This window comes from Mixophyes fleayi, chromosome 4 (assembly GCF_038048845.1).
Source record: "Mixophyes fleayi isolate aMixFle1 chromosome 4, aMixFle1.hap1, whole genome shotgun sequence".
NCBI lineage: Eukaryota > Metazoa > Chordata > Amphibia > Anura > Limnodynastidae > Mixophyes > Mixophyes fleayi.
In genome coordinates this window covers 334,698,615-334,717,278 of record NC_134405.1, presented here as the reverse complement: position 1 = coordinate 334,717,278, position 18,664 = coordinate 334,698,615, and the positions used below count along the sequence as shown (strand labels likewise).

The 18,664-nt window shown below is 41.7% G+C and overlaps 1 protein-coding gene across 1 annotated transcript in view; it reads left to right on the top strand.

The window, feature by feature from the left end:
* Positions 1–1,770: 1,770 nt before the first annotated feature.
* LOC142153152 (aldo-keto reductase family 1 member D1-like) overlaps positions 1,771–18,664 on the top strand; it is a 33,373-nt gene continuing 16,479 nt past the window's right edge. The window contains exon 1 of the mRNA XM_075210472.1: positions 1,771–1,927. Coding sequence (XP_075066573.1) covers positions 1,835–1,927 — 93 coding nt within the window. The 5' untranslated portion in view covers positions 1,771–1,834. The remainder of the gene's footprint in view (positions 1,928–18,664) is intronic.

Here is an 18,664-nt window from a genome sequence, read left to right as displayed (position 1 = left end):
AATATATAGTACACATAGCAGTGAAAGGGTAAATAGTTCATGTACAGTATATATACTATAAATATATAGTACACATAGCTGTGGCAGGGTAACTAGTCCATGTACAGTATATATACTATAAATATATAGTACACATAGCTGTGACAGGGTAACTAGTCCATGTACAGTATATATACTATAAATATATAGCACACATAGCAGTGAAAGGGTAACTAGTCCATGTACAGTATATATACTATAAATATATAGGCTATATAGGATGGTGGCTGGTAACTAGTCCATGTACAGTATATATACTATAAATATATAGTACACATAGCAGTGAAAGGGTAACTAGTCCATGTACAGTATATATACTATAAATATATAGTACACATAGCAGTGACTGGTAACTAGTCCATGTACAGTATATATACTATAAATATATAGCACACATAGCAGTGACAGGGTAACTAGTCCATGTACAGTATATATACTATAAATATATAGGCTATATAGGATGGTGGCTGGTAACTAGTCCATGTACAGTATATATACTATAAATATATAGTACACATAGCAGTGACAGGGTAACTAGTCCATGTACAGTATATATACTATAAATATATAGGATGGTGGCAGTGTGTTTTTTGCACAGCATATATACTTTAAAAATATAGGATTCAGGGGAGGGCTGGCAAATTTTAGCCCAGGGGGTCAAGACTCCACTAATCAGCCTATTTTAATGCAGTGGCCCTGTGACCCGGGCCACTACTGGCCCGGCAGATGCCCTCCTGCCCCCCAGCCCAGCCTGCCCCTGGTTCAGAGTGATAACATTGTAACTTCTTAGCGTACAGTGTTACTGATCTATAGGTGTACATACTGTAATTATATAGGGTGCACATTTGTGAAAGTGGAACCACTCTGTATAGTATATACTGGTATAAATGTACATGTTACAGAGATCCTGGGTAGATTATATATCATTTTAATATATAGATTAGAGAGATTGTCCCTACTCTGGATACAGTATACATACTACAAAATATATGTTACAGAGATATAGAGTCACTGCTCTATACAGGATATAATATATATATATATATATATATATATATATATATATATATTATAGATCAGATCAGAGGTTATAATATATAATATAGATCAGATCAGGGGATATAATATACATCAGATGAGAGGATATAATATACAATGTAGATCAGATCAGAGAATGTAATATATATATATATATATATATATATATATATATATATACACATATACATATATATACATACATACACACACAGATCATATGGGGGAAAAATATATATATAATATATATATCAGCTCAGAGGATATAATATATAATACAGATCAGATGATATAATATGAGTCCGGAGGATATAATATATAATACAGATCAGATGATATAATATGAGTCCGTAGGATATAATATATAATATAGATCAGATGATATAATATGAGTCCGTAGGATATAATATATAATATAGATCAGATGATATATATATATATATATATATATATTTAAAATATATAGAAGACCAGAGGATATAATATATATAATTTAGATCAAAGGATATAATATTTGTAATATAGATCAGAGGAACATAGAATACATATTATATAGATCAGAGGAACATCTAATATATATTATATAGATCAGAGCCTCTGCTCCCCGTCCACCCTCCGTGGGTCCCTTAGCCCCGCTCCCCCTCCCGCCCTCCCCGGGCCCCGTCCCCTCCTCCTGCCCGCCCCCTGTAGAGCCAGTTATGAGTTGCAGGTCCGGCTGCCTCCAGCTGCAGAGCTGCCCGATCTCTCCGGACCCAGCATGGAGCTGACAGTGGAGAATCACCGCATCCCCCTGAATGACGGCAACAGCATCCCGGTCCTGGGGCTGGGCACCTACTCCTCTCCCCGCACGGTCAGTGACTAGGATCGGCCCCTTCTGTCCAATCTGTGCCCGACCTGATTGTATGACATGATTCATTTATTGTAACTCTAATTTGATTATACTAAACATCTCACCTGTTCTACCTGCAATCTGTACCCTAATCTCATTATATTCCACATCTCACCTGTATTAACTGCAATCTGCACCCTAATCTCATTATATTCCACATCTCACCTGTACTAACTGCAATCTCCAGTTGACTGTATTATATTCCATTATGTCACCTGTACTGACTGCAATTTCCACCCAATGTGATTATAGTGCACATTTCACCTGTTCTAACCCCACTCTGGAACCGATCTCATTATATTCCACATCTCACCTGTTCTACCTGCAATCTGTACACTAATCTTATTATATGCCACATCTCACCTGTATTAACTCCAATCTGTACCCGATCTCATTATATTCAACATCTCACCTGCACTAACTGCAATCTGTACCCTAATCTCATTATATTCCACATCTCACCTGTTCCAACTCTAATCTCCACCCGATCTCATTATATTCCACATCTCACCTGTTTCAACTCTAATCTCCACCCGATCTCATTATATTCCACATCTCACCTGATCTGCCCCCAATCTCCACCCCTATCTCATTATATTCCACATCTCACCTGTTCCAACTCTAATCTCCACCCGATCTCATTATATTCCACATCTCACCTGCACTAACTGCAATCTCCACCCCTATCTCATTATATTCCACATCTCACCTGTTCCAACTCTAATCTCCACCCGATCTCATTATATTCCACATCTCACCTGATCTGCCCCCAATCTCCACCCCTATCTCATTATATTCCACATCTCACCTGTTCCAACTCTAATCTCCACCCGATCTCATTATATTCCACATCTCACCTGTTCCAACTCTAATCTCCACCCCTATCTCATTATATTCCACATCTCACCTGTTCCAACTCTAATCTCCACCCGATCTCATTATATTCCACATCTCACCAGTTCCATCTCTAATCTCCACCCCTATCTCATTATATTCCACATCTCACCAGTTCCATCTCTAATCTCCACCCCTATCTCATTATATTCCACATCTCACCTGTTCCAACTCTAATCTCCACCCGATCTCATTATATTCCACATCTCACCTGTTCCAACGCTAATCTCCACCCGATCTCATTATTTTCTACATTTCACCTGTTCCATCTCTAATCTCCACCCCTATCTCATTATATTCTACATCTCACCTGTTATAACCCCAATCTCCACCCATATCTTGTTATATTCCACATCTCACCTGTTCCTATTCCATTCTGCTCCTCTAAAGAGCACCTCAACCTCATATCACCCTCATCTCACATAGTTTATCTCTAGTCTCCCTTCTGTACTGCACCCCAATCCTGTTATATCCCTCCATGTATCCTATTCTGACCCCACTCTGGATCTCTTTATTGCACCCCACATTTTCTGCCCCAGTGTAAAGACCCTGGGGCATATTTACCAATTATCAGGCTTTTTCCTCAATTCTTTTTAACCATTCACAGATTTTTGCTCCAATTTGTTGGAGTTAGTTGTTGTTATTTTCATGCCAGGACAGACACGAGCGATAATGGCCATCCCAGTGAGTGCTCCCCCCTAGTGATGTCCTTCACTGCTGCAAAAGACATTATTTCCATGACTGGCTGGAAATTCTGCATGTTTAATAATTAGACCCACATATCTTTAGCCCACCACTCTTTTTATTCCTATAGACCCCCTTCTGTGGAATTTATTAAATCTAACATTTCTCCTAATGATATTACAGCCACCCCTCTACTCTCCTCATTATCTTAACATGTATTGCAGCATGTGGAACTAACAGTCTGTAGTTTTAATACAGAATACAGCATCAGGTAGCTATAATGGCATTAATAATGTCTTTGAGTGCAGGGGATAAATGTGCTCACACCCCTATTGGACCACAGTTTTCAATTCTTTTCTTTTTTTATTTACCCTAATTGTATCCCCCCCCTTATCCAACTTGTGTCTGGTGACATACCTCCAAACTGTCCCTATTTTGGTGGGATGTCCGGATTCCCAGCCCACCAAAGGGGCGGAGCTTTAATGAGAAAGCAGGTGGGATTTTGTCCAAATATGCCCTTTTGTGGGTGGAGTTTGCCCATAAATGGGCGGAGCTTGGTGGGACATGGTTTATTTTGTTCGGGATTCTGAATGTTGGTAGATTGAAGTACCTAGAATAGCATTAATACTGCATTTTTTCATTCAGTTTTTCTTCTGTTTTGGCCATCCTGAGGGAAGTAATGTCAACATTTCAAAGTTCATGGCTTAGATCCTAAACGGATATCAACACATTATTTGATGAAAATAGAAGTATTGTTTGAGTTATTTCATGAAGCAAAACTTTGTCTGTCTTTAGTTAGAAGCTGGTAACTGACTGGCACATAATATATGAATTGATCACATGCTGATTATGTATGTAGAGGATGGGAGTGTGGCGCTGAGCTGTGACATCATAGCCCAGCGCCACACTCCAAGCCCATTACTAACATGGGGGAGCAGCAGCTTCAGAGCTGAGTGTCTGCCGGCTGCTACCCCTCCATGATGGTGACTGGCAACAGTATGGGGACATTCGACATCTAGACCTTTTGTTGGTCGAATAAGGCTGAGTGCCCCCTTGTAAAGCAAGAAACACGTCCCATATAAATAATCCTGTCCCACTAAATTAAATATTGTTTGTTTACTTCAGAGCTAAAATGGAATATTTGTGTGCGTAACCCTCCCTTAGCAAAGGGTTTCACCGGCCTCCGAACTTGTACCCGCGCTGACGCTGCCAGTCCATGCACTTACCCATAAAAATGGGTGAATTTGTGCAAAAATAAGAGCATTTCTGTAATTGACGCTTACGGGTATATTTACTGAACTGCGGGTTTGAAAAAGTGGAGATGTTGCCTATAGCAACCAATCAGATTCTAGCTGTCATTTTGTAGAATGTACTAAATAAGTGATAACTAGACTTTGATTGGTTGCTACTGGCAACATCTCCACTTTAGCAGTTTAGTAAATATACCCCTAAGTGTTGACATACAATTGGAACAGGAATAGTTGCACCAATATAACTAATGAGCTACACATTGTTAGCATGCAGAGAATTTTGCTCCTTAAATCCACATCATACTATTAAACATTGTGCAATACGGCGTGAGTAAATTTGGATAAAGGCGTAAAAAGATTAATTGGAGCAGGGGCAAAACACATCTTTTCGTGCCCTGTAGCATCAGTATAAAATATAGTATGCTGGAAAAAAGAAATGACAAGCTCACTTTTTTTATGAAATCATCACCACTAGGTGGCACTGCTTTTTCTGTGCTTGAAATATGGCTGTGCATGCAGAATGACTTGTGAATTATGTAGAATAAATGGACCTCCCAGAGAATCAGATGATATTTTAGGGTTATAAAGAATGGTGATCGACGAGCAGAAATGTGAACAATAGTAAACTTATTGCTCAATACATAAAAAACGTGACTTGCTTTTGTTGGTTGTTGTGTCCAACGGTGAATGCAGACTTGGCGGTGTGTACAGTTTGTACGCCCCCTGACAGTTACGAATTCACCCAAATTCACCTGTTACGCAACACTGTCCTCCTCCCTGGGTTTAACTAAAAGGTGTCTGTCGCTGGGATATCGCTGTTTGCTAGTGGATGCTCTTTACTCACATCTCCTCCTCCAGTAGCTGAATCACAGGGGTGTCTGCCCCCCCCCCCCCCTATTTTTTAGGTTTTCCTCCTGGGGGATTGGTTGTTGATTGTTGGAGAGGAGTTATTAACAAAGAGGGTTCCAAATGACCGACCCTTGCGGATGTGCAAGCTGGGAGGTCTTTAAAATGCTGGGTAGAGTTCTTCTTTAACATTGTTAAAGGGGCTGTCTCACCTGTATGACTCAGGGAGCACCTCTGTGATGTCACTGCTTCCTACTGAACATTGGTAAAACAGGCAATACGGCTGATGTGTCTGATGGGTACAATATATACATGTCTATCTATGTAACAGAAGGTAGTATTTTGAAGACGCCATTGTTTTTTGGTACATCATAGGGTAGCGTGTGTCTATTAAAAACACATATTCATATATCTCAAACGGACTGGACTGCATCCATTTCCCCAAGACCTTGTAGAACATACATTGTTGCAAAGAGGATACTTAGTTGCTGTTCAACTTCACTCAAGATGTAACATATATTGTTCAAAATGTGTCAGCTTCAGTTGTTGCATTGTTTGAATAAATAATTTTTTGGATGCTTGGCTCCTTTGCGGTTTGGCTATCACCAAATGGTCACCATGCAGCTGTTTGTTTATTGTGATGTATGAATACATTTGTTACATGGGGCTCTATCATCATCATCATCATCATTTATTTATATAGTGCAAGCAGATTCCGTAGCGCTTTACAATTGGGAACAAACATTAATAAAACAATACTGGGTAATACATACAGACAAAGAGGTAAGAGAACCCTGCTCGCAAGCTTACAATCTATAGGACAATTGGAGTTAGAAACACAAGGGCATATGCTACATCATATTGCACACTGGACCAGCTAGAATGCAAAGGTAAAAGTATTGAGTGGGCTGTGTGTGTACCAATGTTGGTCAGAGGGTTGTTGTCTTGTGTTAGCTGTGTAGAGGGTGGTAATAGGGTAACCTAGGGAGATTAAGATGGTGGTTGAGGAATATTATAAGCTTGTCTGAAGAGGTGGGTTTTCAGAGAACGCTTGAAGGTTTGAAGACTAGAGGAAAGTCTTACTGTGCGAGGGAGGGAATTCCACAAAATGGGTGCAGCCCGAAAAAAGTCCAGTAACCGAGAATGGGAGGATGTGATGAGAGTAGAAGAGAGACGTAGATCTTGTGCAGAACGGAGGTGTCCAGTTGGAAGATATTTTGAGACAAGTGAGGAAATGTATGTCGGTGCAATTTTGTTGATGACCTTGTATGTTAGTAGAAGAATTTTATATTGGATTCGTTGAAATACAGGCAGCCAATGTAGAGACTGACAGAGTGACTCAGCAGAGGAATAACAAGGAAAATCAATCTTGCCGCTGCGTGCAAAATAGATTGTAGGGGTTCAAGTCTGACTTTGGGAAGACCAGTAAGGAGGGAATTGCAATAGTTGATGCGGGAGATTGAGTGCATGGATTAAGGTTTTTGCGGTGTCTTGTGTGAGATATGTGCGTATTCTGGAAATGTTCTTTAGGTGTATGTTACATAATTTAGATATAGAGTCGAAGCTTTAGTATAAATGTGATGTCTCTCTTGCAGGCAGTTACTTTGTGGGATTGCAAAGTGATTTTCTTATCATTGAACCTGCGGCCTCTGTGGCCTCCCATCAGAGTATGGCCTTTGTGGCCCCTCTGCCTTTCGCAGCATCCGTAGCCCCCCCCCCCCCGGCGCAGCATGGCCTTTGAAGCCTCCCATCAGAGCATGGCTTCTGTTGCCTCCATGCCTGGGGCAGCATCCTTGGCACCACCCGTGTGTGGGGCACGGCCTCTGTGGCCTCCCCTTGGGGCGCAGCCTTTGTGGCCTTTTAATGAAGTTTGTCCCCAGCAGGAAGCAATTGTGACTCTTGTAACCGCACAGATTTATATTTAGTGGTTGTTTCTAATCTAAACAAGGAACTGGACCTCCCAGAGGACAAACGCATGTGGATTTATTAAATGCCGCTGTCAAATCTGATAAAGTAACTTTCTATTAAGGTAATGTCCTTCTGCCAAACTTCTTGAGTCAGCGGATGTAACCCCCATAATTTTATCCCTTTCATTGCAGCCTCCACATCATACATCATGAACGTTTGGGAAGGATTACGTTTTGCTGTCATCTGATCATACATAAAAAGCCGATCATTCAAGTCACATTTGTTTATTTCAATAATGACAAATATTTCATCCCAGCTGTCACCGTACATAGATCCTCTTCTAGAATACAATTCTATTTATTGTAAACACTTTTAATTCAGACTTCCCTGCAAAGAACATAATTCCATAGGATAAATCCGCTGCAGCTGCCCCTCCAATATGTACATATGGATTACAACTTACTAATTTAGGTTTATCTTATATGCGGTTACATTCAGGGAATGGCTGCTGTGCATTCTTCGGCATTGGCAGTTGTTCTGCGTTGCTTGCGTTTGATCCCTCCAGAACCAAATTATGGTCACGCTCCATAGTCTATTAAATTGCCTGTTCGGTGTTCTTGTCATTGTGCCTAATTCACTGCCTTCTTCCCTAATCATTAAACTCCATCCAAATCTATTTTGTCTTTTAAACTGCAGTGAAGTTCACTAAGATCAGCTACAAAGGGCTACTGTACTAACCTTTGATCAGCTTTTACCCTGTCAATGTCAATAATTACTTCTGATAATCGTGAAAACAGTGTGTCAGCATTTCTTATACCAGTAATCTGGACATAGAATTCGGACGGGTTTCTCCCGGTGCCCTCTCTGACTTCTAAATTGATGCACAATACTCTCACTCGGTATTAAACACAATCATTCGTGTGCGCTTTGGAAAGAGTTGGTGCGTTAAGATGAGAAAATTTGTTGGAAGTAGGACACAGCATGGATAATGGGCTTCAATAAATCCCTGTGGATTATTGTTCTACATTATTAATCCTTGGCTTTAATAGAATCCATTCTTTTTTCACTTTATCCAATGCTAGCACTGTGGTCAGAATATATTGCTGTGCCGGCCATAATATTACCCCATTTTTTTTCCTTTTCTGTCTAAATCCACCACTAAAATATTAATTCCCCGGTCTCGTCCTTTCTCTCTCAAAATGTTTTCTTTCTGCTTAATCCAATTTCTTTATCTCCAAGAGCTCATCCTAAATTCTAAATGAATCTCCCTTTCTCCAAAATATATTCCAGTTTACCTTATAAATACATGATCTTCATTCACATGAAACATTATGCGCCTGATTCATTAAGAAAGGTAAAGAAAAAAAAAAAAAAGGATTAACTTTGCACCTGGGCAAAACCATGTTGCATTGGTGGGGGAGGTAAATTTAAAATGTGGGGACAGATTTATAGTTGGGATAGGGCATGTCCTAGATCAGGGGTTGGCAACCTTTTTCCTATCAGAGTGCCAGCAAAATTCTAGTGAAGCCCAGGTGTGCCAGTTGGGAGTGATATATATATATATATATATATATATATATATATACATACATACATACAGGGCTGCCCTTCATGTGTCCCCCCTTATAGTCAGGCAACATTTTTTTTACCATGCAAGTGGTCGTACAATTGGGGGCGTGGCAGAGCATCATTGGGGGCGTGTCTACTAGGTGAAAAGCACCAGGCCACCCTCTTACAGAAAAATGCATTACTCACACATGCCCCCTTGCTCAGCAGTTTTGCTCACATATGTCCCCTCTGCCCACATGCTTTAATCACACTTGCCCCCCCTCTGCCCAGCACCTTTAGTCACACATGCCCCTCTCCATCACCTTTCGTCACAAATGCCCCCTCTCCAGCACACCTTCTTCTTACCTTATTCTCCACTGCACAGCATGGGAAGATATCCAGCAGCCCGCCGAGTACCATGTGACCACTGCAGTCACATGACCTGGCGTCTGAAAATACCTGAGCTGAAGGGGATTTAGCCACTACCGATCCCCCCCTGCACTCAATAAAAAAAAGTACTTTTAAAATAAAAAAAATATTTTCAATAATTAGGTCTCGGTTGGGACTTGGGCCACCAAGCAGGCCTGGCCAATTTGTAGCCGCCCCCTCCCCTCTCGGATATATATATATATATATATTTATGTCTCATTTTATGAGGCTAATATCATATTAACAGTAAGGGACCAGCAAACAAATGTTTTGCCGCACAGTAGTTCCCCAGTTTACATCATACCTCATAATTGTGTCCCCAATTCATCTTATGCCTCATAGTTGTGTCCACAATTCATACTTTGCCACAGTTGCCCCCAGAAACTCATAGTATGCCACAGTTGCCCCCAGAAGCACATAGTATGCCACAGTTGCCCCCAGAAACACATAGTATGCCACAGTTGCCCCCAGAAACACATAGTATGCCACAGTTGCCCCCAGAAACACATAGTATGCCACAGTTGCCCCCAGAAACACATAGTATGCCACAGTTGCCCCCAGAAGCACATAGTATGCCACAGTTGCCCCCAGAAGCACATAGTATGCCACAGTTGCCCCCAGAAGCACATAGTATGCCACAGTTGCCCCCAGAAGCACATAGTATGCCACAGTTGCCCCCAGAAGCACATAGTATGCCACAGTTGCCCCCAGAAACACATAGTATGCCACAGTTGCCCCCAGAAACACATAGTATGCCACAGTTGCCCCCAGAAACACATAGTATGCCACAGTTGCCCCCAGAAATACAAAGTATGTCAAGTATATGTGTCCCTCAAATTGCTTATCTTACTTACCTTTGTAGACTCGTCTTTCTCCAGAAACCAGGGAGCTGCTTCAATAAAACAGCCGGTGATGGCCAAAACGGAGCTTCTGCGTATGCGCAGAAGTTCAGTTTCGGCCATCATTGGCTGCTTCACTGAAGCAGCTTCAGCGTCGGCGTGCCAGACAAAAGTGGTCAGCGTGCCACGTCTGGCACGCGTGCCGGGGGTTGCTGACCCCTGTCCTAGATCAACTTTATTTTTCAGTGTAAAAATAAAGCTATCAAGTATTTGTGTGCTACATGAAAAAACAGCCAGTATTTAAGTTATGTGCAAAATAATAAACTCATTTGCACCCCTTGCATTGCAACATGGATTTGTCCAGGCGAAAAACCTACTCATTTGTTTGCCTTACTTACCATAATGACTCAGCGCAATATTCTCCAATTGATCATAAAATGTTCTGCAACCATTATTTTTCAGCTGATATTATAGTTGAAAAGCAACATTTTAAATTGTCAGCTTCTCTCCAGCACTAAACTGTTTGCAGGGTGCAGACACATTGTTTCAAGAGAGTAAAAAAAACGTCAGTAGTTGTTATTGGTTGACAAGTTCTATTCTAATAAATAGAAACGTTAGAGAGACGTAAGAGCTCAGACTACGATCTGTTCAAACTGACTAGATACGTGCCAGCTGTAATCTTCAGCTCACAAGTAGATCGGTTAGAGACATCTTTGATTTATGGTTATTTTTTCCTGCCAGAAAGAAACAGATCGATTAATGTGAATAAAATTCTGGGGTCGTTTTTAAAATCCACTTCATGGGCCCCTCTCACTCAGCACATTACTGACAAAGGCGTCCTGTCTAAGAGATCCATTAAAAGCACATTCTGCACATGATCATTCACGATCCGCTCCCACTGAGATGTTTGAGGTCTGTGATAGTAGCAGGAAATGAATGGGAAAAAATGTTTTACTCTTAGGGGGATATTTACTAAACTGCGGGTTTGCAAAAGTGGAGATGTTGCCTATAGCAACCAATCAGATTCTAGCTGTCACCTTGTAGAATGTACTACATAAATGACAGCTAGAATCTGATTGGTTGCTATAGGCAACATCTCCAATTTGGCAAACCCGCAGTTTAGTAAATATACCACATAGAATACTTTTTAAATGTTTGTCTTTTTCAAATATTTTAATTTGCTTTTTGCAATTTAATTTGCACTTATTTTTTTTAAGTAGTGGAACTGATAGCTCAAAGGCTGGCCGGGTCACATATCTCCTGAGACTGGCCCGACGTAGCGGTAAAGTAACTCACCGATCCGGGACCTTAGCGCCGACGCAGCAGCGTGTCGCTAAGTTGCCTTAGCGGGATTATAATAATAAACAATGGCTGCTCTTATTGTGCCTCCACTGTTGTTAGTACCTTTATCTACCCATCTGTCTGTATTGTGACCATTTATTTACCCAATTATAGACTGTAAGTTCTCTGGCCAAGAACCTCTTCCCTACTGCATTCAAGTATCTGAGCCTTCTGTTGCCTCTTGTTGTTGTATCTCATGTCGGACGCTGCGTACATTGTGTGGCGCTAATGTATATATACATAACCACGTGAGCATTGTACTAACGGGACAGACCTTGTGTGCATGATGGTAGATTGCGGTTCTGTCACCCAGTGGTGAAGCTGGTATATTAGATGTGTGTCTTACGCCCGTGTGCTGGTCGATCGTGGTGACTTTATATTCCGCAGTTCAGCAGCAAATACTCAGACCCTTCAGTAGCTCCTTACAAGGTGACGATTATTGTCTGGTTCTCATTTGCAAAGCGCACTGGATGTGCACCGCATTTCGCTTTGGCTTTAGGCAGCGCGGTGGCTTAGCGGTTAGCACTTCTTCCTCACAGCACTGGGGTCATGAGTTCAATTCCCAGCCATGACCTTATCTGTGCGGAGTTTGTATGTTCTCACCGTGTTTGCGTGGGTTTCCTCTGGGTGCTCTGGTTTCCTGCCACACTCCAAAAACATACTGGTAGGTTAATTGGCTGCTATCAAATTGACCCTAGTCTCTGTCTGTGTGTGTGTGTGTGTGTGTTAGGGAATTTAGACTGTAAGCTCCAATGGGGCAGGGACTGATGTGAGTGAGTTCTCTGTACAGCGCTGCGGAATTAGTGGCGCTATATAAATAAATAGTGATGATGATGATGTCACCACTCTGAAACAGATTTGCCTACTCTCCTGGAATATACAAAAAGCTTCCCAGGAGAGTAGGTCACCCTCCCGATATTGTTTTTCTTGCCGGTGTCCTGCCTTTGCTGTGCGAGGATATGATTTGCGTCATTGCGCAGTTTGTGTGAAAGGGCGGATGATATGAATCATGTCCTCATGGTCCCGCCCCCCCCTGCGGCATGTAGCATCATTGCGCAGCAGGAGGTGGACCTTGATTGGGCAATTCACTTCCCCTTTGGGCCTCGCCTCTGGGAGATCTCAGAAGAGTGGCCCAAAAGGTTGACAAGTATGCTTTAAAATGACTGCGGAGGGGGGGCTGGGACCAACCAGAAGTCACATTCTCCAGGCCTCTGATTGGTCTTTCTGATCGCACCCTTCCATAGCATCACACAGCCCCTGGCGTGGTAGATGTATTCAGTTGAGTATACACTTCAGTTATTTCATGTACTGCATATTACTCAATAGTAAATCACAGCCTTTAATATATATTTATGTCCATTTGTGTCTTATGTAGAGATCTAGAACATAGAAACAGTTGAGTTTAGAGTTGGAAGTAAATAAAGCTAGAAGATACAATTTTGCACCTTGTTGCGTAGAAGGGAGGGCAAATTTAACACTTGCAGAAGAGTTTCAGTCCTAGTTCAACTCTAAATCTCAAAGTCTAAAAATAAAGCTGTAGAAACGTTGAGGCCAGAAACTCTGATTACTAAGGGAAAAGTTCAGTAGTAATATTAGGAAGTCCTCCGGGACTAATAATCAGGTCCTGCCCACTGTACTGAGACCTGTTCAATCAGCTCCGGAGGAACAGCGAGAGTTCAGACAGCGCCAGATTTCTGGATGACCGTATATTAAATTTGAATCACGAGCAACTTGGGAGCCGTTCCTCATTCTGCATGTTTTATTCTGGGCCAGGAACATTGATTCATTTCCAGGCCTTCCGATAATAATGAGTGAGGAACAAAAATGTGCAGAGTCGTCCATTTATTTTCTGCTCCGTGGTGGTAATGGAAATTGGCATCTGCTCCCGTCGTGTTCAAGGAATTCCTCAAAGTTCTGCGCTCTGCGGCCGGGACACTTAAGCCGAGGAAACAGCAGTTCGGCTGTAACCCATTCAGTGCAAGACCATCTTCAAGCGAGCAAAGTGTCCCAGAGCTGCGACATCACAACAAAGCTGTATGTGAAAGCCAGGGAAGACCACCTAGAGCTTATTGCTGCTTGAAATTGGCGGTGAAGCCTTAATTATCATGAAATTTTAACGAGGTTCTTTTTGCTGCTTAGCAGCAGGTAGAACACAAGTGCACGCAGCCGCACTCGGAAGGATTCTACGGATCACTCTATAGTCCAGCGATGGGATCACCACTCTGTGTTTGGCCACACGTGTAGGTGGCCAATCGGAAGAGAGTGTCGTTTTGAGTTGGGTGGAGTGACCGCATCACTTGGCTTCAGTGATACCCCATTGTGTGGTGGAAAGTTGATGGGCAACTTAAAGCCCTGGAATCTTTTAGGTCTTTTAATCGGGTTACCTACCCAGAGCTGATCAATAAATCAGACAAATATTAGCTTCATCATTTGTAACCTATAACCAGGGCTTGTTTCTGTGAACAGTCCAAGTATTATGTCACTACAGTGTGGAAATAGGACAAATATCACATGAAAGTCCTGCCCACGAACACTATAAACTGTTATATTATTCTGCTCGAAAAATCAGAGTAAGGAGAATTCGGGAGCAATTTATAAAAATGTGACGATAAAGGCAGATTTGGATTCAGATTCAATTCCACTAATCTGAAAAAAAGATTTAAATCATATATATATATATATATATATATTTTTTAAATGACAAATATATATTTAAATATGATTTACCATTGCAAAATGTTGTATTGAAATAAATCTTCTTTTCTTCTATTATGACCATCACGAGATTACAGTTTCTCAACTGTCCCTATTTTGGCGAGATGTTCCGATTAGCAGGCCACAAAAGAGGAGGGGCTTAACGGGAAACTGGGTAGATTTCTGAACTAAATATGACCATTTGTGGGTGGAGTTTGCTTGCAGCCAGGCGGTGTTTGGGTGGGGCGAGGCTTATTTTGTCCCGCCTTTGGGATTTGGAATGTTGGGATCTATGCAGTTTAAGTAATGCAGTGGTGCATGTGTCATTGCAATACTAATTAAATCGGATTCCTCCAAAGACATTGAGAGGCATTCGCCAGTGAAATAATAGAGTTTGTGCTTCAGTCTTTCACCTTTTGCAGGTCACAATGGGTAACTTCACAACCATTTTTTTAAATTTCTATTTCTGTATGTTGTCATTTCCCGCAACCAGGTGTTTTGCTAAAGCAAAACATCCACAGGCGTTTACGAGTTTATTTTTAGACTAGTAAAGACTTTCACAGCACTCAAACTGACTGCGGCCAACCCACTTAGGTGAAGGTGTTTGTAATATAATTACACTATGTTAGATAGGTTTCATTTTCATATCATGTAACACTTTTGGGACGAGGAGGAACAAAAGAAAAGAAGAAACAGTGAACACTGAATAGCACAAAAATGTGTTTATTTGTATTGTTAATTATGGGTGTGATTGGCAGTGTTAAAATATGGATGAGCCCCTCATTGTGTGCTGCAGATGTATAGAGTGAGACAGAGGGCTAGATTTACTAAACTGCAGGTTTGGAAAAGTGGAGATGTTGCCTATAGCAAGCAATCAGATTCTAGCTGACATTTATTTAGTGCATTCTATAAAATGACAGCTAGAATGTGATTCGTTGCTATAGGCAACATCTCCTCTTTTTCAAACCCGCAGTTTAGTAAATATACCCCAGAGTGTGAGATGGCGAAGGAGGGCACAGAGTGTGAGATGGCGAAGGAGGGCACAGAGTGTGAGATGGCGAAGGAGGGCACAGAGTGTGAGATGGCGAAGGAGGGCACAGAGTGTCAGATGGCGAAGGAGGGCACAGAGTGTGAGATGGCGAAGGAGGGCACAGAGTGTGAGATGGCGAAGGAGGGCACAGAGTGTGAGATGGCGAAGGGGGAGACAGAGTGTGAGATGGCGAAGGGGGAGACAGAGTGTGAGATGGCGAAGGAGGGCACAGAGTGTGAGATGGCAAAGGAGGGCACAGAGTGTGAGATGGCAAAGGAGGGCACAGAGTGTGAGATGGCGAAGGAGGGCACAGAGTGTGAGATGGCGAAGGGGGAGACAGAGTGTGAGATGGCGAAGGAGGGCACAGAGTGTGAGATGGCGAAGGAGGGCACAGAGTGTGAGATGGCGAAGGGGGAGACAGAGTGTGAGATGGCGAAGGAGGGCACAGAGTGTGAGATGGCGAAGGAGGGCACAGAGTGTGAGATGGCGAAGGAGGGCACAGAGTGTGAGATGGCGAAGGAGGGCACAGAGTGTGAGATGGCGAAGGGGGACACTGATTTGATGAAGGGGATACAGAGTGATATGGTGAAGGGGCCTAAATATATCTTACGTTATTTTGACCCAGCTACATAAAATAGGGGACTACCCGGTAATTATTTTGGCTATGGGGTGACTGGGTCTACGGCAAAGGGTAGAAGTACGTTAGTAAAACAATTTCCGTAGGTAGTAGTGCAGCTTAGTATATTCTGAATTGTTTTAGATAAATTTTTTTTGTTTACATTCCAAACTTGGATAATCTTGACATTAGCCAGTATCATTTTGCCATTGGTTTTTGCAACGGGGCACTTTTTTACCATCTCTGATATCTCCTGGTTCCTAGTGAATTGACAGTGTGCGTGATACTTACATAATGCAGAGGGAGAGCCGGACTCTTCCCTGGGGGGGGCCTCAATGATGTGATGCACATCGCTTGGGCTCTGCAGCATTTTGCTGCGGGGGAGGGGCTAAAATGACCTGACTTGTTTAAATATTATCCTCTGTTATAAAAAAGCCCCCCCCCCCAAGAACATAGCATTTTCTCATATTCGTAAATCCCATCGTCATTCGAGACCGGGCCTGATAAAGCTGATCACGCCATAATGCCCCCACGTCACACGAAACAGTCTCCTACAATTCTAGAAGGACTCCCTAAAATTTGTGAGTGCCTCGTGCAGGCCAGGAGGTAAGTATTACGGGAAGCAGTGACTTCACCGAGGCCACCTCTGCCGTGTGGAGGCGTCCTGTAAATTAAAATTCCACTGGACCCTCTGAATAAAACATAATTATGGAATTTTCTGGTTAATGCGTTTGTTAGCCAAGATTCTAATATTATCCTGACTCATGTTTTAAAACCGGGGTCATTAACCTCGTCTGTTTTTATGTGACCTCACGTTCTTTGAATCGAGTCAATATTTCCCAAGATCCACCAGCCGCTGCATTTTCTAATCTTTATCTGTTTCAAGGGTCATGTTATGTAACGTGCGGTTCATAGTTCAAGTTGTACTGCAGATTTGCTTTACTATTTTTACTACTTTAACCTATGTAATCATTAATGGAAGTGGAACAGAAGTCTTGCATATTGAGCAATTTTAAAGTGTTCCTAATACTCTCCTGTCCGCCACTAAGAAACGATTTTACCCCCACAGCTGCTGGATCCGTTATCCCCTTGCTTCTGCCAGACCCGGCGGTTGCTGGAGCAGACGGAGTTTGCTCCAGCTGCTCCAGCACCCAAAACCCGGTGACTACCTTATATTGGGTTAATATTTGTATAAAACAAAAAGACAGTTGTTGTCAGCGCTTTTCCATAACACTGCATATTTGTGTTGATCTAGCAAAATGAAAACATGATATATTGGTTCATATTTGGATCAAAGCATTTAAGCCTGCATCCCGGCGTCAAGGGCACCTCATTGTATGCAGTTAAAATCAAATGCACTCGTCTCTCAAGTATAGGGGTTTACATCTAAGGGATGGCTTGTGAGCCACACATTTAAATGAGCCTTAAATAGGCTTGATGGACAGCTGCTATGACAATAAGGCAATATTTTGAGACAACACCAGAGAAGTAATAAGCCTGTAGTCTGTATATCCCATATTTTGTGTGGTACCAGCTGCATGGCAATATAAATGCCCATATATCATCATCACCATTTATTTATATAGCACCACTGATTCCACAGCGCTGTACAGAGAATGCATTCACATCAGTTCCTGCCCCATTGGAGCTTACAGTCGAAGTTCCCTAACATACACACACAGACACACAGACTAGGGTCAATTTTGATAGCAGCCAATTAACCTACAAGTATGTTTTTGGAGTGTGGGAGGAAACTGAAGCACCCGGAGGAAACCCCACGCAAACACAGGGAGAACATACAAACTATTTATACAAAACAAAAAGACAGTTGTCAGCGTTTATCTTTAACACTGCATATCTGTATCTAACAAAATGGAAACATGAGGTATTAGTTCATATTTTGATCAAAACATTTAAATAGTTGTATAAAGTTCATTTCGCAAAGAGAAAAGAAAATCTTTAACCTGCTCAGTTACTCTGTCTCGCTGCAGCGTTTTCTTGTTAGTCTGTGTCGTCATTACGGTATTTATATGTGGTTTAAATAAGACCCAAATGATAACACTGCATCTGTCAGGAGGCCTCACAGTAAATACAATCTAAAATTTCGATTGATGGTGTTTTATTGCAGTTTAAAATTCATTTGCTTTATTTTTTTTTTTGTCCAAAATGAATAAAGCCAGTTTAGTTTTCCTAAGGCACCGTGTCTGAGAGAGGTAGTGTCCAATACACAATACTTGTATTATATAGTCTTACAATAGATTTTGTGAGAACTTTTTGACCTCTGTGACTTTCACCCACATGATTTTGCTGTGTTCTGCAGATGGAACAATCTCAAGACGTTTGATCTGATTTAGAGTTTAGTAAATACCCTGCGGACCTTTTTTTTTTTTTATTCTCCCCTTAAATGGCCTGATTCTAATTTATTCCATAAAGTCACGTAGATGTTTACTAGTAGCAATGTAGCGGTTTGCCTGCAGTTTTTTTTTGCTTTTATTAATAAAGTGACAAATGAATGGGCCTATTTATCATTAAGGTCTCGAACGTGGCGATAAGGCTAATTTATGTATCTCTGCGATAAGCAGTTCGGTAATTTTAGCTAAAAAAAAAATAACACAGAGA